Source organism: Gallus gallus, chromosome 5, assembly GCF_016699485.2.
Source record: "Gallus gallus isolate bGalGal1 chromosome 5, bGalGal1.mat.broiler.GRCg7b, whole genome shotgun sequence".
Lineage (NCBI taxonomy): Eukaryota > Metazoa > Chordata > Aves > Galliformes > Phasianidae > Gallus > Gallus gallus.
In genome coordinates, this window is record NC_052536.1 from 47,327,507 (window position 1) to 47,346,622 (window position 19,116).

The 19,116-nt window shown below is 44.1% G+C and overlaps 1 protein-coding gene across 7 annotated transcripts in view; it reads right to left on the minus strand.

The window, feature by feature from the left end:
* The window catches only part of BCL11B (BAF chromatin remodeling complex subunit BCL11B), a 95,405-nt gene that overhangs the window by 39,286 nt on the left and 37,003 nt on the right, over window positions 1-19,116 (minus strand). For 2 of the 7 annotated variants that reach the window (XM_040702043.2, XM_040702041.2), the window contains exon 4: window positions 14,711-14,926. The exons of the other annotated variants lie outside the window; for them this stretch is intronic. In XM_040702043.2, the coding sequence (XP_040557977.1) occupies window positions 14,711-14,926 (216 nt within the window). The remainder of the gene's footprint in view (window positions 1-14,710; window positions 14,927-19,116) is intronic. 7 annotated transcript variants of the gene reach the window in all.

Sequence of the window (19,116 nt, forward strand, 5' to 3'; positions counted from 1 at the left end):
TGTAGTGTTCTCCTTTGATTTTAGATGTGTGATTACAATTACAGCCATGCCCTCAGTTGTGTAAGGCCAACAGGGTATATGCCTGTGCAGAGATTTCGGATTCCTCAGATGTGCAGTGAGCTGTGTGCTCCACGTGAAGTTCCCAAACCCTTTGCACCTTTTTGGCTGCCAACACAAGGGAGTTCCACAATTTGCTTACGGCCAGACACACCTTTATTCACAGGAAAACCTGCTAAGGAACAGCCAGAGCAAACCAATACTGACTCACAGCACTTGTGTGCTCACACAAATGACCACTTCCAGAAACAATAAAAAACTACGGACAAGTCCTGTCCTGCAAAATATATACATTCACAGCTCAGTACAGTGGGCTGGGTTCACTGCAAGTGGAGAAATCCACCATGTTAGAAAGGATAGCTTGCTCCACACATTTTCTCAAGGATTTTTTCTTCTAACCCCAAGTATGGATGTAAGAACAACCAGACAGGAGACTACATCTAGAGGCATTGCAACAAATATTGCTGAATGGACTGAAAGCTGTACCCCACTTCTTGTGGGTGAAGTCCTGGCTTCCACCCACAGAAATGCAGTTTACTATGCACTGTGCACAGACCACTGACACTAGCAGCCACATAAGTCTCACCACCTTAATTTAGGGTAAGCGTGTTCACATCAATTACATTTCTGTCTTGCAAGCTAAAGAGACAATGCAGAAAGAAATAGAAGAAGACAAAAAACAGGTTTTGTTTTTTAATAATCTGGAAGTATTATCCTCTTAGGGAGAGACCTACCATAAATTTTCTTTTAGTTCACCCCTCTGATCTCCACCCACAGTGGATCAGTTGGGAACTGTTAGCATTATAGCACAGTCGGACAGATACAGGTCAGGAAAAAAATCATTCAGAATCATCTAGAAGGCCAAGTTTTATCTCAGTAAAGTATGGTTGCTTTAATGCAGAAAATCTAGCTACTTAGTTCAGCATCAGCTGTGGAAAATAAAAAAGAATAACAAAAAAATAACAAGCATAAGGATTTTAAGAAATAATTATACTTGATATGAATGTCAGTATAGCTACTTCCTAAATGGAAAAGCCAACCAGCTACACGTAAAACAGACCTCTCCCATTCTCTACTGTCTGCTGCATTACAGTCCTATTCAGGTGCCAGGGAAGCAGAAGGTCACACTGCAAGTACTCTTCTTTGCTGCAGCTTTTACATTACCACAGAATAGAAGCTGATATAACCAGAGCTTTGGGATGCTGGAACCTGTCTTTTTCCATGACTCCGAGTCCTTTCTCTCCCTTTTATCCACCGTCACCCCTTCTCTTTCCTTCCCTCTGTCTCCTGCCACACACACAACCCAAACCAGCTGATTTATAGGAAGCAAGGAAGATTTGTGTTGGGCTTCACGTCTCTGTCTGTCCATCTGTGAAATAGTTTTCTAGTCATAGACATTGTCTGAATGGTGATTTAACATAAAATAAAAATGAAAAGGGCATTTCACAAACATAAAAATAAAATCAAAGTGACTAAATCTGTTGAGCTAACTATTTTTTTTTCCTCTTTTGTTAACAGTAATACTAGCGTTTAAAAAGAGTCCGGGAAAGGTTTTTAAAAGAGGCTTTAAAAAACAAACACTTCTTGCTTTTTGGAAACACTGAAAATCCCACTGCCATCATCAGAGATGTCTGCCCTTGGCCAAAGTTTCTCCTCCTCTGCTCTGACATGCACTGGTTTCTAACCTAGTGTTACACACTGGCTGGGGAGGCATACGCACATGTCCAAGAGAGCACTACTGGTGATATGACTGCAAAGCATCACGCACTACTAAACTAGAGAGTCCACGTGAGGAAATCCTGTTTGTACCTGCATTTATCTAAAAAGCTGTTGCCCTCATTGTGTGCAGATGCACAGCCAATGGGCTGAATGCTACAAAAACTGATCTTGCGCCTGGGTAATTCAGTCCTTTGCTCCTTCACTGTATGCTCTCCACAGATCTTCACAAATTCAAGCTAGAAAACTTTGAAAAGCACTTGGCCTTGTTTGCCAAGCACCTAGCCCATCCACTGATAGAAAAGGGAGTAGCACCAGCTTCCTTTGTTTTTTAAGTGTTGAATTTACTTCAGAATCAGAACCATGCAGGCAATAGCACTGGAAACTGAACTTGTCTGCCCTTGGACAACATATGAACACAGCTTGGTGAGTGAAAACCCAGACTCAGAAACCTGGCTGTAATCAATTCACAGTGCATTTTCCTGAGCTGGAGTTTGTCAAAGACTTCTGACAATTTGAGGATAACATTGTCCTGTGTTTAGATATTTCACAAGCAGAGGAAAAAAAAGTACCCGGGATACATTATTTGTTAACTGTTCACTCAGCTCATGATAGGTGTGTGACTCTGAACTGTATTTGGCATCTAACATCTCTCTTTTGATAGATAGTGATATCTCAGCAGCCTGCTCTCTGAGCCACTGCAGACAAGGAATGGGCAGCGCACGTTCATCAAACCAACATCTGCTTTCAATTCTCATTTAGAGATGTGGAATCCTTTCAACTGGACATTAATCATTCTCTACAGCAGCAATTAGATACTTGAGACAGATCAGAACAGATCAAATTAGCCTTATTTATTAAACAAAAAAATTCCTAAGGAGTAAATAAAAAAGACACCAGATCATCCTGTGTGCTAAAACATAAAAGGAATATTAAGATACTGAAAATCAGGAGCCTAAAAGCTTTCAGGTGCTATTTTCAAAGCCTCGACTGTAACTAAATAGCAGAGGGCTCTACTGCAGAATGCCTCATGGATTATTTTAGCAATAAGGTATAATTGAAAGGATTAACATGAATGTAATGTTTCCCTTCCAAAAATTCCAGGAATGCAGAAATGACTCTCATCTGCTCTGTATGACTCATAGTTTTAATGCTAGAACTTCATTTTCACTTCTGAGGAATTCAAGCTCAGGGAAACATTACACAGAAATACTCAGTCAATTGACAAAGGCAAATCTCTCCTTTTCTTCTGCAGTTACACAAACCTTAAAATCCTTATCTTGTCACAGTCCGGCTTGGTTCAGCTTCAGGCAGCGGACATCCTGCACACCCAGGGGAGAAGCTGCTCGCTGAGGGATCCAGGGGATCAGCCGAGGAGCAAAACTCACCAAACCAGCTCGAATCTAGCAAAGCAGCTTCCTCTTGCTGGGTTTCCCTGGTTTAACATGGTAGACAGCTTTCAGCAAGCAAGAAGGGGGGAACTGCCACAATGACGTGGAAATGCATAGCAAAACATCCACAGATCTCCAGACAAATCTGGACTGGTTTAGTGGAAGGTGTGCAGCTGCCCACCAAAGATGTGATGCTCACTTTCTCTACTGTTCCTTCAGCGTGAAAAAAAAAACCAAACCACTTTTGTTTTTTAATGAGGGAACAATGTCATGTATTCGTTACAGCAGCTAAGAGGAGAAGAGCTCTCACCATCTAGATTACATGTATCAGCAGCACTTCAGGGCTTTTTATAATGGAAGCTAAATGTTAAGCAGATGAGAAGTTTTATGAAAGGGTAGGTCTGAGAACAGCAGCAGGGCTTGGCCTTCTGCACACAGTGATCCCCCGTCTGCCTGTACAGTACATCACCAAGAAATAGTCTGCTCCCCTCCAAAAAGCCCATCCCTGGCAAGCACCATAGCTGGGTGAACAACTCCAGATAGTTGCAGCCTCACCTGCTAATCCTTCACAATCCCTTCCCCAGCTCCACATACACCTGACTGCAATAACAGTGGAGATACCATCTGGGGTTAGCTCGTTACATGTTTATTACCCTTTTGTTTATTTCTGCATAAATATAAACTGTTGTTACCTGTGCAAACCTGCGCATCCAGCCCAGTTCTGGTGAGCCTTAAAAGCCCCAAATTGAAAATAGCCTAAAGATGTGAAGAATCACAGCACCGCAGTCCAAAAGGCAGCCAGCTAGCTGAGGTGTTTGGAGAGAACCATTGCAACACACAGCATGTATGTATGGTTTTATATTTAAGATTTCCTGGCTCGGAGGTACTAGGTTAGCTAGTTAGCTGTGGTTATAAATAGAAGCGCCTGCTGACTCTAATCACCACTATTTTGCTTTTAGGCTACCAGTATGAAAATAGAGAAGGGACTGGTACCTTGCAGAACTGTGCTTGGTTTATCAATGGCCAGATCGTTCCCCAGCCAGGGAAAATAACCTTTTCTCCATGTCCTGTGATCTCATGCAAACAGAAATCTGAGCAAGAGAGGGAGGAAGGGGCCTTGGGTTTAGGTTTGATCTGATTTTTTTTATTTGGTTCAGTGTAACTTTAAGGAATATTAATCTGCTCCTTCGTTTAATTTCATCTGTACCACTGGCCAAGAGAAATGCACTAATTTATAAGTTGAAGCAAGCCTTGAGATAATGTCACCCACCATTCATCCAAATTTGTCACTAGCATCCCATTAAAGCTGTAATTATTTTTTAATTAAAACTAAGGAAGCTGGCATGCGTGTGCCTACTTTATACATCTGTTATGGGTTAAAATAGCTTTTAAAAAATGTTTTTTTAGACCGCAGTCTTTTGTGGCCGTGGCCTATGCCAAAGAAAACGCAAACTTGCTTATTTTCTCCATGGGGCGCAACACTGCCTATGTGTGCCTGAACAGATTCGACTGGCCGTGAAAAGAATTCTAAATAAAACACAAACATGGAATTTGGCAACGCCACAGAAGCGAGCTTAAGACTAATTCCAGCATGCGGACGGCTCTCACACAGCAAGTCTGGCTCCACTATAAATGAAACCAGGCTCTGTAAAATCGCCAGTAAAGTTTGAGTTAGGATTTAAAGCGACAGCACGCTTATTGCACGGTTTAAGGGGGGAAAACACACGCACACGCGCACACGCATACCCCAGCTTATTAAGGAAATTCATGCTGGCCCAATAAGTCTGCATGTTGCACGCTGTGTTTACTTTCAGCAGTCATTTCCATTTAAAAAAAAAAAAAAGTGGAAAAAAAAGAAACACCAAGAAAAAGTAAATTCTCTTTGGACTTGATTTTAAAAAGGAATATTTTTAAAAGTGCTGTAATTATGACTTCAGGGACCGGTGACAGAGACAGCAAGGGATTAAGGACCTACTTGGTGGCACAGCTGAAATGCTGTGTTAAGATAGACAGAAGCATGAGGTCTGGGGCAGTGCAGGGGACGGGAAAGGTGTGGCAATGCAGCAGCCAGGCGAGCAGGGCGGCTGCAGGCAGAGCAGACCTATAGCATCAGCTTTCCTCTCCCATCAGATAGCCCAGCAGTGGGACGGTGACTCACTGGGGCTTGCTGGAAGGAAACTGTACCCAAGGCACTGCCAGGAGAGGAGAAGAGATAACCAGGACCCTGCATGCCCCTGGCACCCTCCCTGGCAGTCCCAGCTGCCCCAGGGGACAAAGACATCTGCAAAGGAAGAGTGAGAGTGAGGAGGAGGCAGCACAAGCATTTGCTCATCTTTACCTTTAAAGGATAAAACAAATTTAAGAAATCCCAGTTTACAATCACGAGGCATAGCCTGGCAGACTTATGAGAAAAGGGCAAGGAGCAAATTATATAAGGCAGGGATGGCAGCGTCTCCCACATACCCTTACTCTCCCTTACAGAGCTGATGCTATCAGGACACAAAATTAAATTAAACCTCACATGCTCACCTCAAACCCTGACCATCGGGCTTTCCCTCACAATGGGGGAGAGCAGGAAGGGAGGCTAGCTGGCTGGAGGCCTCCGAACACTGCAAGAGCTCAGACATTTATGAGTGCACCCAACTGCACTAATGAACTTTGACAGTGGTGGTGGAGGCAGGGGCGAACACTGCCGTAGCTTTCACACTGCTCCTTCTGGAAAATGCGCAGAGAAAGTAAGAAGGCAAACTGGGGGCTTCACAGCCATTTCACAGGATTATTTCACAGCTATTCTACGTATCTATTGATTACAGTAGCGAAGGGTTTATCTTCAATGGGCTGCAGAGTTCTGAAGACTCTGCATCGACTCCTGCAATGGAGGCATTGGTTCAGTTTCAAGAGAAACCAAAAAAAAAGTAGAGAAAGAACTTCACTTTTTTTTATTAAATTTTATGCAGCTCGGCAGAAAGTTACTTACTAATCTTGTCCTGACCACAGGCAAAACCACAATGATCCTATTCCCAGTTTAATCAACGGTTCACACATTTTTATAAAGGATTTAGATTAATCAATCCGTAAACACTCAGACCTAATTTTGGGACAGAATTTGCATTTTAAACCTGCCTCTGCCATAATAAATGAAATTCCTTGTTCAACCAGAGGAGAGAATACCCCAAATCTCTTTTAGAAGAAGCAAATACCCCAAATCTCTTTTAGAAGAAGCAAATGGAAAAAACAGTTCCCCCTCAGGCTGAGGGCTCTACTGCCATGCTGAGGTCTTTCCACATTCCTTTAATTTTTATTTTATTTTCATCTCAATCCTATGACCACTTTTAAAGAGTACATCTTTCCCAAAAATGCTCTGATTCTCACTCAGTTCTTCCCAGAATTCCACAGCCCAGATTCACTGCTGGTGTAACAGTACAGCAAAAATTGAACTTGGGAAATGTATCCTGGAAAGATGCTTGGCTAAGCACCCGTGTGTCACAGCAGTCCCTAGCTCATCCCTTGGGCTGTTCCACACAGAGTGCCCTGGGAGCATCACACAGCTGAGAAGGAGATGTAAGGATCAGTTTTAGATCAGGCCCTCATGTGAAACAATCTAGGTCAATACAGGAGATGTAAGGAGACAGTCTGACACACAAAGAGGATGGGATGCTCGCCTCATGTTTCCAGGGAATGGGCTGAACACAATGCATCGACAGTTGGCTCCAAATGGACATTTAAACAGGCATAAAAGCTGCAGATACATTGTGTAAACTGGCCTCTCTCTAACCTGTGGTTCCTTATGTTATTAGTGCAGACAATAATTTAAAAAGCACTGTTTCATGGTGTGGTTCCAGCGCCTTTGCCTCCCCACCGCTTCGCTTAGTGCCTGCATTAACCTCATTCCGTAAGTCCCAGGACCTCTGACTCTTACAGCTGAATTCATAAAAAATGTAAGCCCTTGCTATATGGGATTTTTGCCCGCTTTCTTCCAAGTGCATGTCTTACTGACTCACTGAGCCTGGCTTCCCCAACTTGTGTTACAGCAGGTTACATTAGCTACAACTGACACCCATGGAAATGAATTGGATAAGATAAGAAAGGAAAAAAATAGCAGAGGCACACGACATGCTCTAGCCTACCAGATTCCTGTACGTACTGCAAAAATGCTTGGAAAAAGCCTGTCCAAAAGAAAGCAAACAGCATAAAAACGTATGTTGCTAACAGTTGCTCAGCTGTTTACAGCTCAGCAGAAAGAAGGACCAACATGCAGCACAGAGAAGCCCAGTTGGGCACACACGAGGTGCACCAGCATGGCTTCTTTTACTCAGATCCCTTTCTGAACATAAAGCATCCCATCTGAGCACAGATCTCTTTCTTTCATCTCTTTTTATGAAGCATTCTGAAAAGGAAAAAAGAATGCAGGTCCTCTGAAAAGGCAGCTCTGGAGGGATGGGGGGTAATTTTTTTTTTTGCAGAACCATTCTCTGCCCTAAACCTGAACCATGCCAGGAATATGTGATCCAATTCCTCCATACGTAAATAAATAAATAAATGAAATAAAAAGTAAAATATAGCCATTTCACATACACTCATTCTTGCCTCCATCTTTCCTGCTGGCTCATGAATCGAAGAGCAGTCCTCATCACAACTACCTACACCATATACCATGGCTTGCCCTACTTCCTCTGATGCTGAGGGTTGTGTTTCTGCACAAGAGATCTATCTCTGTTCACACAAACTGAACAGCCCAGTTCACTTCCTGGCACAGGCGAGTACGCAAACACTTCCGCACATATCTGACAGCAAGTGATAAGAGAGACGATGACAAAAATCTACTGCTGAAGGGACAGAAGAAGACTCCATCCTGAATACGCCAGGTGAGGCTGTACAAGTGAACTGTTTAGCATATGTTATGTACAAGTGAATGGCAATTTACTGAGGGAAAGAAAGAATAATTGCAAACATTTATGCCTTGTACACGTGTATAAAAAACCCAGCTCTCAGAAAGAAGTGCGTTACCCAACCAAAAGGCAAGGCACCTGATGAACACTACCTCTAATTTTGTCGCTTTGTAGGTGATTGCTTCCTCCCTTCTCTTCCTGCATTTGATTTCTTATCTTCTGAGGAAGCGTTCACCAAGAGGCATGCAGAAAACTGCTTCAAAAGGGTGGAACAGAGACTGGTCCTATCCTGCAAACACAAAAGTGATGCCTTGCCCTTTGCTGAGTTATGAAGACACACCACACTGTGCCACAACTTCAAAGCCTGGTCTGCTCTTCCCTTGGACAACCGAGGTGTTTCTGGATGCACTGATAGCCACGGCGGTGCCCAAGCCTTGCCTACCATGCCCGATTAAAGAAGTCTTTATTTATGCTGGTCTTTTCTGGAAAGTACTGCATAAGTGCCAAGAAAAGAGAAGGCTGTGATTTGTTTGGGTCTTCTGTCAGAGCAGCAGGCAACTTGCCATCAGTGGTGCCTCTTTGTAACCAAAGCTACTCTCTTCCTTCCAAAGTACCAATATAGCCAAATAGTTCATGAATCCCAAGAAAAAAAAAAAAAAACAGGGGTTATTACTAATGTGAACAACAAAGCACAAGAAAGGAGCCTTGTAAAAATAACTGTTCTGTGAGGGAAAACAGGAATGCCTTTCCTTTGCTTTCCCCCAGCCTCACCTTTCGCCTCACCTCCCACCTGATGGCAGCGAAGCGTTTGAGCTTTAACGAAGATGGATCAGTTGCTGCGCAGTCCCCTGGTGCTTACCCAACCTCTGAAGTCACCAAGCCCTAAGCCAGCCATCCCTCAGCAAACTACAAGGAAATAAATTCATCCATAGCAATAAGTAAATTATAAGAGCGCTTTCATCCATCTTGTTCCTATATTTTTTAAATTTGATTGCGACCAGAGAACCGCTGGCTGGGAATTACCCTTCCCCCAGCTCGCACATACACCTTTTAAAAATGCAAAATCTAGCCCTCTATTTCAATATTTCTGATGTCAGTGACCGGTGTCGGCTCTCCCCATACAGTAACTGCTTTAAAGCGCTGCATACAGCACTGCATTAAAAATTAATTACACATGCTATTTTATTGATAGTGCATAATGTAATGAGCACCAGCTGTGCTAAACATCCAAACTCCTTTTTAAGACAGCTATAAAAAAAGAAAGAAACTGCACTTCCAAATGCTTCTCCTGTCAGAGGAGAAAAACAGCAACATCTTGGATGGATTTGAAACAGGATTCTTTGATTTAGCTCTCCATTTGGAGCGTTTGAAGAGTTCAGACTCTCGGGCTCAGCATAGTGGTATGCGATCGAGTTAACTCTCTGTTGGAGCCATTGTCTTTACTGCAGGCAATGTTTTCTTGCACCCTTTTGTCTTGAGACTACCAGATTCAGTTCCCCCCATTAATATTGCAATTAAAAGCTTTTCATTTTCCGTGGATGTCTGGAAATTGCAGGCATCCACTTTAAAGCACCTTTAAATATCACTATTGCCCCTGTTGGTTCTTAACTTCGCATAATTAGGACTTACAAAGTTAGAGTGATGGGAAGCCTGTCTGGAACAAAGCCTCAGCCACGCTTAAATCGCCAGCGTTGCTGCCCCATGCAGCACCCTAATTTTATCTGCCTCTCTGCTCCTGAAGGTCCCTTGGTTGCCTCTTGACAAACACACCATCGAGTCAAAAAAGAAGTTTGCGATTAGATCCATCTATTTTGAGTTTAGATCTGAGTTTAATATCTGGTGAGACAGAGAGCTGCACAGACAGACAGGTCACATATGATTTTAATACTCAGATAGATGGATGAACACAGAGATTGATAGATAGATGAAAAGATAGATGCATACTCACAGACTGATGCATAACAGTTCTTAGCATATACATCTCTCACACGGCCCTGCACTCTGTAAGTACTGCACAGAAAGTCAATTCTGCTACAGCACGCACTAAATATTTCACTAAAATAAATAAATAGACGTAGCCATGACTAATAGGGACATCTCTCCTGAATGTTAGCCAGTACTTTAAGCAAACCTTTTTTATGCAGTAAAATGAAAGTATACATTTATAAAGGGTGTCAGGGAAGCCGCCCTCAGCCTTTGTCCGACCTCACACACATTCACCTAAAATTCCTCTTTCTCTCCTTGAAAAAGCACCCATAGCCAATCAGAAATTAAGTTTTACTTGCGTTTTCTTTTTAAGATTCCACTCAGCAAAAAATGAAGAGTAATGGATCAGCCATTGCCCTGGGACTAGATGAGTTAGGAGGTTGTCGGATGAGTTTGCATTCTCTGCTGTGATTACTGTTTTGTTTTCCACTGACCCTCCTGTGTTAGTTAATAAAGCCCAATCTGAGTGAACAAAAGCTTGCTTCTTGTCCTAGTAAGAAATGTGCTGAGCGCGTACCTTATCATTAACATAAAAGTTTTGGAAATAATACTGCTCTCTAGACAGCCTGTATTAATTGCAGCAAGCTTTATACAGCAAGGTAGTCTAATCCAGCTTTTCTTATTGGCTGATTTCGGTTATAAAATGTACACAAAATGAATTCTGTAATATACTTCAAGGAGGAAAAAGTATTCTTTTTAAGCCTATTATTTACTGACAGATATTTCTTTTATCTTTACTGTTGCCTTAACCTTTGCTAAGAAAACAGAAATATAGCAGTCAGTAGAATTTCAGTAGCCAAATGAATTGATATTAACTTTACAACATGATCGTGTGATTTTCAGAATGTCCTAATGACTAACACAGCTGACTCCTTTAATTAAAAGGAGCTTGTTTCACTTTTCTGAGCTATGGCCCCATGCCTTCCCCTGTTTTAGATCTTCAGCTTCACAGCCCCGTCCATTAATCATTGCTGCCCATGCCCACTTGCTGTTTTTATATATGCAACTGAGTATCGTAATTGCTTTCCATCTCCTTCCATCAGCCTACATGTGGGAAGGAAGCAGTTTCACTGGTTGGCTGAATGTTTGTGTACTGGGCAGATTTAATTATCTTTACAGAGGTGTATAAAACCCTTGCACATGTGCCCAGATCCAAAGATTTTGGATCAGGTATGTATCTGAGTGCAGGCAGAAGGGATAAAGTATCTGTTTCACCGAGATTCACTTCATCTTATGCTGATCCAAATTCCTCTCATGGGGCTTTTGCACTGTAGGATCTTCAGGGCAGAGGCTTTTTTTCTTTGGAGAGTACAATGTAAAGTGCCATGCACTTCTGTGCTGAGATTTGCAAAGCTCGTTTCTCGTTAACTTTAATGGGAAACGGGCATCCAAATCTCTTAGGCAGCTTTGACAATTTAAGACTTAATGTACAATATTAATAAATCAGCATCATAGAAAGAGCCTTATGAAGATGTATTGTGAAAAAATAGCCCCACAAAAACCATTGCAGTGTATGTGTGCACACATACAGGCGTACACTTCTCTTTACATAATTACGTCTCTCAACAATCATTTGCATGTCTCTGTTGTGCAAAAAAAAAAACCTGTGTGCATTCTACAGTTACTCTGAGCAGTTGCAATTCATTGAAATGAAATAAAAAGCAGACTCAGAAAAGCACCCTAATCTGGCAAGGGGTAAAGCAAAATGAATGCTTTGCCCATTTATATTTTAGATCCAAGCTACACAACCCTGTGAATTTCATGACTCCATTCCAACTTCTAATTAAATAGGCACTAAAAACATTTAAACAGGAGACCCCAGTTCAGCAGACAGAAGTCTCTGATGCAAATAAATAAATAAATAAATAAGGAGGCTGAGAGAGAAGCTGTTCCAGTGGCAGGTATGTTAAAAAATCACAGAAAACACAGACCTTTACCTGCAAATTCCTCACCCTGTGGTGCCTTGAACACAAAGAGAGGTACAAAGACAGAAGAGACTACAACCAACACCCTCAAGAGAAATGCTGGACAGCCAAGCAGACATCCCAGCATCATCTACTGTGATTGAAGCTGCTACCAGCAGCCCCGTTCCCTACAAATCACAAACTGCTCTGAGGCAGAGGACTCTCCTCCTTTCTGCACAGCTAAATGCTACTCAGCTCACTAAGGAACCTTGTGTCCTGTTTTTGGACAAAAACAAGACTGCAAAATGCAGCTTCTACACTTGCAGACCCCAAACCCCACTGGCAGCCTTTGTCTTGGGTTCCCCAGCACAAAACCACTGGGATACGAGGGCCTGATGTGGGGATACCTGCAACTTCCAGCCTTTAGGTTCACAGCCTGCTTGAGGGCTGCGCTGAAAAACTCCAGGTCCTGAATTTAATGAATGCTGAAAAACAGGAAAGGTAAGAAATGATGAAGGAGGAGGAGAGGCGGGAACTGTTGATGGCTTTTGTTAAAAGAAGGAAACAATTCCTCAGAAGCAAGAATGGGGCTGACAGAATAAAAGGCTAATCAAGTCAGAGAGACAAGCAGATCTCTAAGGCTGCAGCAAGTGACTATTGTAAATGGCTATATTAAAAAAGAGGGCACAATGCAGGGATCATCCCTAGATTACCAGTCAACACAAAGAACTCACTTTTTTTCATTTCCACAAAACATTTCAAGTGCTAGAAAGATCTTGCAACTCCTACTGCAGAGTTTAAAACATGCCCAGGCTCATTTACTGAGGGAGCTAAGAAAGAGTTAAATAGATATAATCTCCTTTTCAAGGGAAGAAAATGCTTCTTTCAAGCAGAGATTGACCAACTACTGTCATAAACATGTAGCATGCACTTTGATAAAACCTATTCTCTAAGTGTCACAGACTGCAGCAGTAATTACAGGAAGCCATGATAACAGGTCTCTCTCTCCGCAGACCTGGCATCCTTCTAGCAAACACACTACTGAAAACTAGCTCCAAAGCAAGAACTGAAAGTATGTAACACACCAAAGCCTTGCCTTCCCACCTCCTTTAATCAGTTATTCCTTCCTTCCTTTTTAATTTTGCTTCCTTCCCTCCCCACTGGCTATTGGCAGCAGGAGCAATGGGAAGCCAGCTCACTCTTACAGCTACCTGCCTGCATGCAGTTTGCTTCTGTGAAAGTAGAGCAGGAAAGCAGATCAGTTCCGGTTTGTTTTACCAGCTGGGGAGAACAGGGCACCTACCTCACTCAGTGCCCATCACCCAGAAGAGCCCACCTCTACACTCATCCCAGGTCAGTTGGTCAGTCTGCTGAGGTCGATGAAGCGGAGCCCGACGAACACACGCATACCGACACACTGTGTATGGCAGCATGGGTAAATATTTGGGACGTGCTGGTCATGTCACACCATGCCACACATCGCTGCCAGGCCAGCACAAATGGCTGGGCCTCAGTCAGGAGGCACAGCAGTCTGCCTCGTGCACCACAAGCTTTACCAGGGTCTACACAGGACCCCACGGAGTGCTCTCAGTCTCCTCCTAAGTAAATTTTGTCGCTCAAGACGGAGGGCTACCAAGATGAAAAACTTTTTCTCTTGGTTTATTACAGCACATTCAGATGTGCAGAGACCTTCTTGTGAGATACAGCACACTGCAGCAGCACAACTGCTTTTGTAAGGAATATACTGAGCATAGTTAACTTTGGCCAGCTTAGGGGGAACAGGAGGAGCCATTTGCCGACGATTTTACATGTGACCTGCCATCTCTCTAAATCCTCTGGTCCTCAGACACGTTCATTATTTTTTGAGCTCTCTATTAAAACTCCATGCACATCAGCGTGAATCAGGGCTGCAAGGGCTGGCCCACCACAGTTAGTCTCTCTCATAAACGCTTGTAGATTTTGCCACAGCTGTATTTTCATTTAAGCCTTCCCCATTTTCACCTCTCCAGCCTGCAGTTCACCACAGACCCAATCCTACAACTGAGCCATGCTCAGAAACACCCACTGATTTCAAAGAGATCACTGGGTCTGAAATGAGGGGGTCTGGCAACAATATGTCCCCATCCTCTCCGGCGAGCTGAGTGTGCCCTCATTTCCACATCACTTTCCCCTCCTCGTGGTGACAAAAGTCAGGCATCCAAAAGGAATAAAAGAAAGAAAAAGCTGATGGGGGAGAGGGGAGGGATGCGTGGCAAGTTACCAAGGAGCATTTTCTCAAAGCAAAGGAGAAAACTGCATGGAGCACATACATCCTGCGTGCACATGGACGCGGAGGAAAGCCTTTAATACAAATGATTAGGGGGAGAAAAAAAAAGAGGGGGTAGGGGAAAGACTTCAGATGTTAAATGTTATCCAATTAAGCTTAAAATAAACAGCCCAGAGAGATGAAGTCTTGATAGCAGGCTATCACATTCTGCGAAGAGTTTCAGACATTTGTTCACAATGTGGCACGAACGGCCCAGCAGCCGCTGGTGACATCTGATGGTGGCAGGCAGGAGGGGAGGGATGGGGGAAAGGAGAGAGCCCTTCCCGCTTCCATCCTCTGCCAGGGAGCAGGGGGCAAGAGCGAGGGCAGGGGGTATTTGGGACACTTCCAGTGCCTTCCCCATACAACCCAGAGAAGGCAGTTCTCCCATAGCAAAGATGACATCACTTGGCAGCACTACTGACCTTCAGATAGCAACAACAAAAGAAATGTTTCTATTACCTGACAACTGACAATGACATCCAAATGTACCTGACGTCTCAGTCTGAATCTCAGTCTGAGTCCCGCCAACTGAGACTGCACGTGCACCACAGCAGGGCAGGCTAAGGCAGGGCGGGAGAGAGGCCAGTGCGCGGAGAGGTGACGTGATGACGGATGTGTGAGGGTGGGAGGAGGCAGCTAGGGGAGCCCCCGGCAGGTTTGCAGGCCTGGACGGCCCTGGAGAAAAAACAATAGAAAAAACTGTCAGTCGGACCTAAGTTTGAAGGGACAGAGGAGGCATCATCAGGGGGAGCAGGCGAGGCGGGGGCTGGCTGCCTAACATGCTACACTCTCGCTCTGACCTCTGCCTGGGCCCAGCTGAGGCATGCAGGCCTGCAGCACACTGGCAGGGTGCAAGAAGTGGCCCCGTGAGCCCAGGCTGGGCCTGCCTGGGCACGGAGAGGGGCGAAGCAAGGGCACAGCCAGTCCCAGTGCAGGGAGAGCCAGAGGCGGCGAGCGTCACCACCAGCGCTACTCAGGGACCAAATCAAAAGGGGGATTATTGTTTTACGGCTGTGTTAATGCATTTAGCTGACACAAAACCAGGCAGGCTCGCTGCCGAGCTGCTGCTGAAGCGGTCTCGACACGGCAGCGCAGACAAAGTGCGGTGACTCCGAGCTCAAATGGCTTCGGAGGGACGCCAGGAGCAGAGCTCCTGGAATGAAGCATTCACGGGCCGCTGTGCTGCCTGCCTGCCTGACCCGCAGCCAGTTGTGCATTCTGCACGCTCCCATTATGCACACTGCTTCCCTGTTGAGCCTGCAAAGAATGGAGCAACCTTTTTCCCGATAGCTAAAAAACAATATTGTAACTTCCATCTGTATTATTTATTTTTAACCCCTCTAGGAATCACCTGCCATTTCAAAGCTGTCTTTAGACCTCTCTCCTGCTCCACTGGAAACGCTCGCTGCTCTTGGCACTAGTCCAGATGGAGCTCCACGGCTTAGAAAACTCAGACACAAGCCTTAAATATCAGAGTACACCTGCACAAATACAGACAGGCACAAACAGACATGCACACGTAGAATCAGGGAAGACCAACATCTTTGGCTGGAGCAGAAGCAGCAGAGCTTCGAGGGAAGCTGCGAGTACAGCACCGCTCTGTATCCTACTCCATTTATTTAAAACTATGCCTTCCACTTAATTATTATATAAAGCAGGGTTACTAATCAAGGGCAGTTTCTAAACGAAGATATGTGGTGAAGCAGTCACCATTATAAAGCTGGCGTTTGCCAACATTTACCACACAGTGGTAGATCATAAACAAGTTTCCCCTGCATTTACATTGGGAAATACATCTGTTAATTGTGGAGTATCTTTTAGCAAATATTCTCCTTTTTTGGGGGTGGCAATTCTGTCGTGCACACATGTGCACCTTGCATACACATGCAACGACACAGCAGCAAGAAGAAATACTTTTCCTCTGAGTCCTCCAGCCCTAGAAAAGCAACACTTGGAAGGGAAGCTGTCCACCTTGAGAATCCTGGTTCACATACCAAGTGTACGTGTTGATCTGACAGCTACACATGTGAGGCAAACAGGAATAGTTCATCCTTGGCACAGCATCCAGCGCTCCAGTCTGCAAGGACTGCATTTGATTTTGCCATTTATCTTAAATGGCTAAGAGACCACCAGTGCAAAACATTTGTGTGAAGCTTTTGCCAAAACCACAAGTGAAGAGTCTAAATTCCCTGTGTAAATACTTGAGCTTCAAGCATCAAGGATAAAATTTGTGCTCTTTTGTGAGCACTGGCTTTAAATAGAAGCCATCTCTGTGGCGCATGGGGCAAGGGAGGATTTTTTATTTTGGGGCTCAGTTGCCTGGCTTTTGCAACTGTTTTGATCTCACTGCAAATATGACACAGTCAGGTAATGATAACTACTATCTAGCATGTACATTTTGGGCAGAACTGCGTGCTAGGTACATGTAAATTGATATCAGACATGGATTTCTGTATGTACAGAAGCCACTCTAACAGATATGAATAAAATTCCTTTCCATGGAACAAAGAAAACATAACAAAAATTCCCTTCAATTACCTAATAATTGCATCTTATATTCCTAACATTACAAAAATAACTAGGCTAGTATAGGCTGAGTTGAGCTTCATAGGTGCTCATCCTTGCCAAGAAAGCTGTGAGCTTGAAATCTGGACTAGTGTAGGAGCAGAGAGCATCTGCACCTCCTGTTGCACCTAGGCATGCCTGTGATTAAGGGCAGAGATCCTGCAGTCGTTCAGCCCTTCTTACATTGAGGTGCCATACAACAGCTTTCACTAGAGCTTGGAAGCAGCCCATCATATAGAGGAATCTTATAAAGCCCACCAAGCACAACATCAGCCACAACTACACATGGTTTTAACGCGGAGGTGCACAGGTCCTAACATACAACACTACCCTGAATGTGACTGCATCTCCTCTAGTCCTGGTGGGTCCCACCTTTCTGTTAGTAATGAATTTTATACAATCTATTCAGCCTGGCAATGTCTAAGATGCCTATGCTTCCATGATTCTATGCTAAAAGCTCACCAAGAGAGTATGGAGAGGCCCTCCTTGCTTTTAACCAATACATTTCCTCGAGAATGGAGCAGAAATTAAGGTTTCAGACAGATTTTCAATCCCACGGGGAAAGGAATCACAGAAGCATTTCACTTGGAATGGACCCTCAAAGGTCATCTAGTGCAACTCCCTTTCAATGAATCCTGCAAGATCCTTCCAGCAGAGGTAGTGGGTGCGACTCAGCCAGCCATTAACAAGGTGTCTAACAAATTTATGGGAAGAACCTACATAATCTGGTTGCCAGTGAAGGGATGGAACTGAAGATGTCACTCAGAAGGCCTTTTTCTCTCCTCAGAATTATATATCAGGGAATTTAAAATGTGCTAATCTAGTGTGAGAAAGGAAATGAGAAGAAAGGAAGAAAAAGAATAGACAAAGACTCTGGCAGACCTTCAGGGAGTTCCACCACCAATCATAGACAATGATCCTGGGACTGCCAGACCAGAGGGATAAGTCTTCCCCCAAAAGTAAACCAGACAATTCCTATTTTTTCTTTGCTGCCACTTTAGGGTTAGCTTCTTTGTCACATATGACAGAATAGTCTTCCAGAAACGGGCTGAGTGGCAAACCATGAAGAGGGAGATTGTATCCACTGCCCTCAAGAAAAGGAACACTCCACCATTAGGTGTGTAACACCTCTTTGTAGCTATCATAAGAATAACAGTGGTACTCAGCCTGTGTTTGCTAAGAACATGCCCATGTTTTATCTCACCAGCTCCTCTTCTGTGGTGTTTTTCCCCATAGAAGCTCTATTTAAAGCCAAAAATGAACACACTGTTCTCTGCGCTTCCTCAACTTAACTGCTATAGGTAATGGGCATACACAAAACGCGCAAACAGATAGCATACACAGATATAGGTAGACAGACAGATCCTATCCTAAGGTGGTGCTAAGAGTTTTCTGCTCAACCCACACAGCACCAAGGGAGGGATTGCAGAGAGTCTGAAACCCTACAGCCAATTGACCACATCATGTTGTACACTGATTTCAAAAAGCAAAACACTCCCGCGAGTCCTTGGCTGTCACAAAGGGAAGAACCACAATCTGCAAGATGAGAGAGCACACCACAAGGACAGTGGTGCAGTCTTAAGGGCTGATTTGGAAAATCTGATCCAGCTAGGGTGAATGTGCACACAGGTGCAGCTCTGCCTCTATCCATACACACTGACATGGTGGGTGAGGTTTGAGTCTCCTCCTGGGTCAGCACTGGAAAATTGTTCACCTGCACTGCAGATCTCAATTACATATTCTGCAATCATTCTGCACGGATGCGAGGGGAATTTTGCACGTACCATGAGTGTGGAACACGCACGGAGGCTGTCACAGCACAAATAAAAGATCTGCATTGCTGATAAGAAAGGAGGATTTTGTCCTTACGCTTTAAACAGGCTCGGCACATACTGCCTGCACATGGCACCAGCTCCCAGGTTGTGTTGCCTCCCCAGCGCTGCTAAGAGAAATTCTCTGCTCTCTGCTATTTCTAAACTTGCAAAGAAGAAAATAAGGTAAATTGGACACGACCCCAGAAGATGGAAATGAGCATAAGAGCCTAGATGAACACAACAAAAGGCACAATCAAGGCACAAATTGCATCCTTTTGTTGTCCCCCTCCCTGAGCCTAGGCACGACTGGCCATATGACACGGTATACGTAAAACACCACACTTCTCTGGCACATCTGCAGAAAAGTCCCCAGGCAAAGCACAGAGATGGAGCTGCAAACAGCATTCACAATGTCCCATCTCAGAGTGGGGACCTGATCTTAATTTTAAGGATGTTTCTTTGCATCTCCTGTTGTGTGTAAATGCA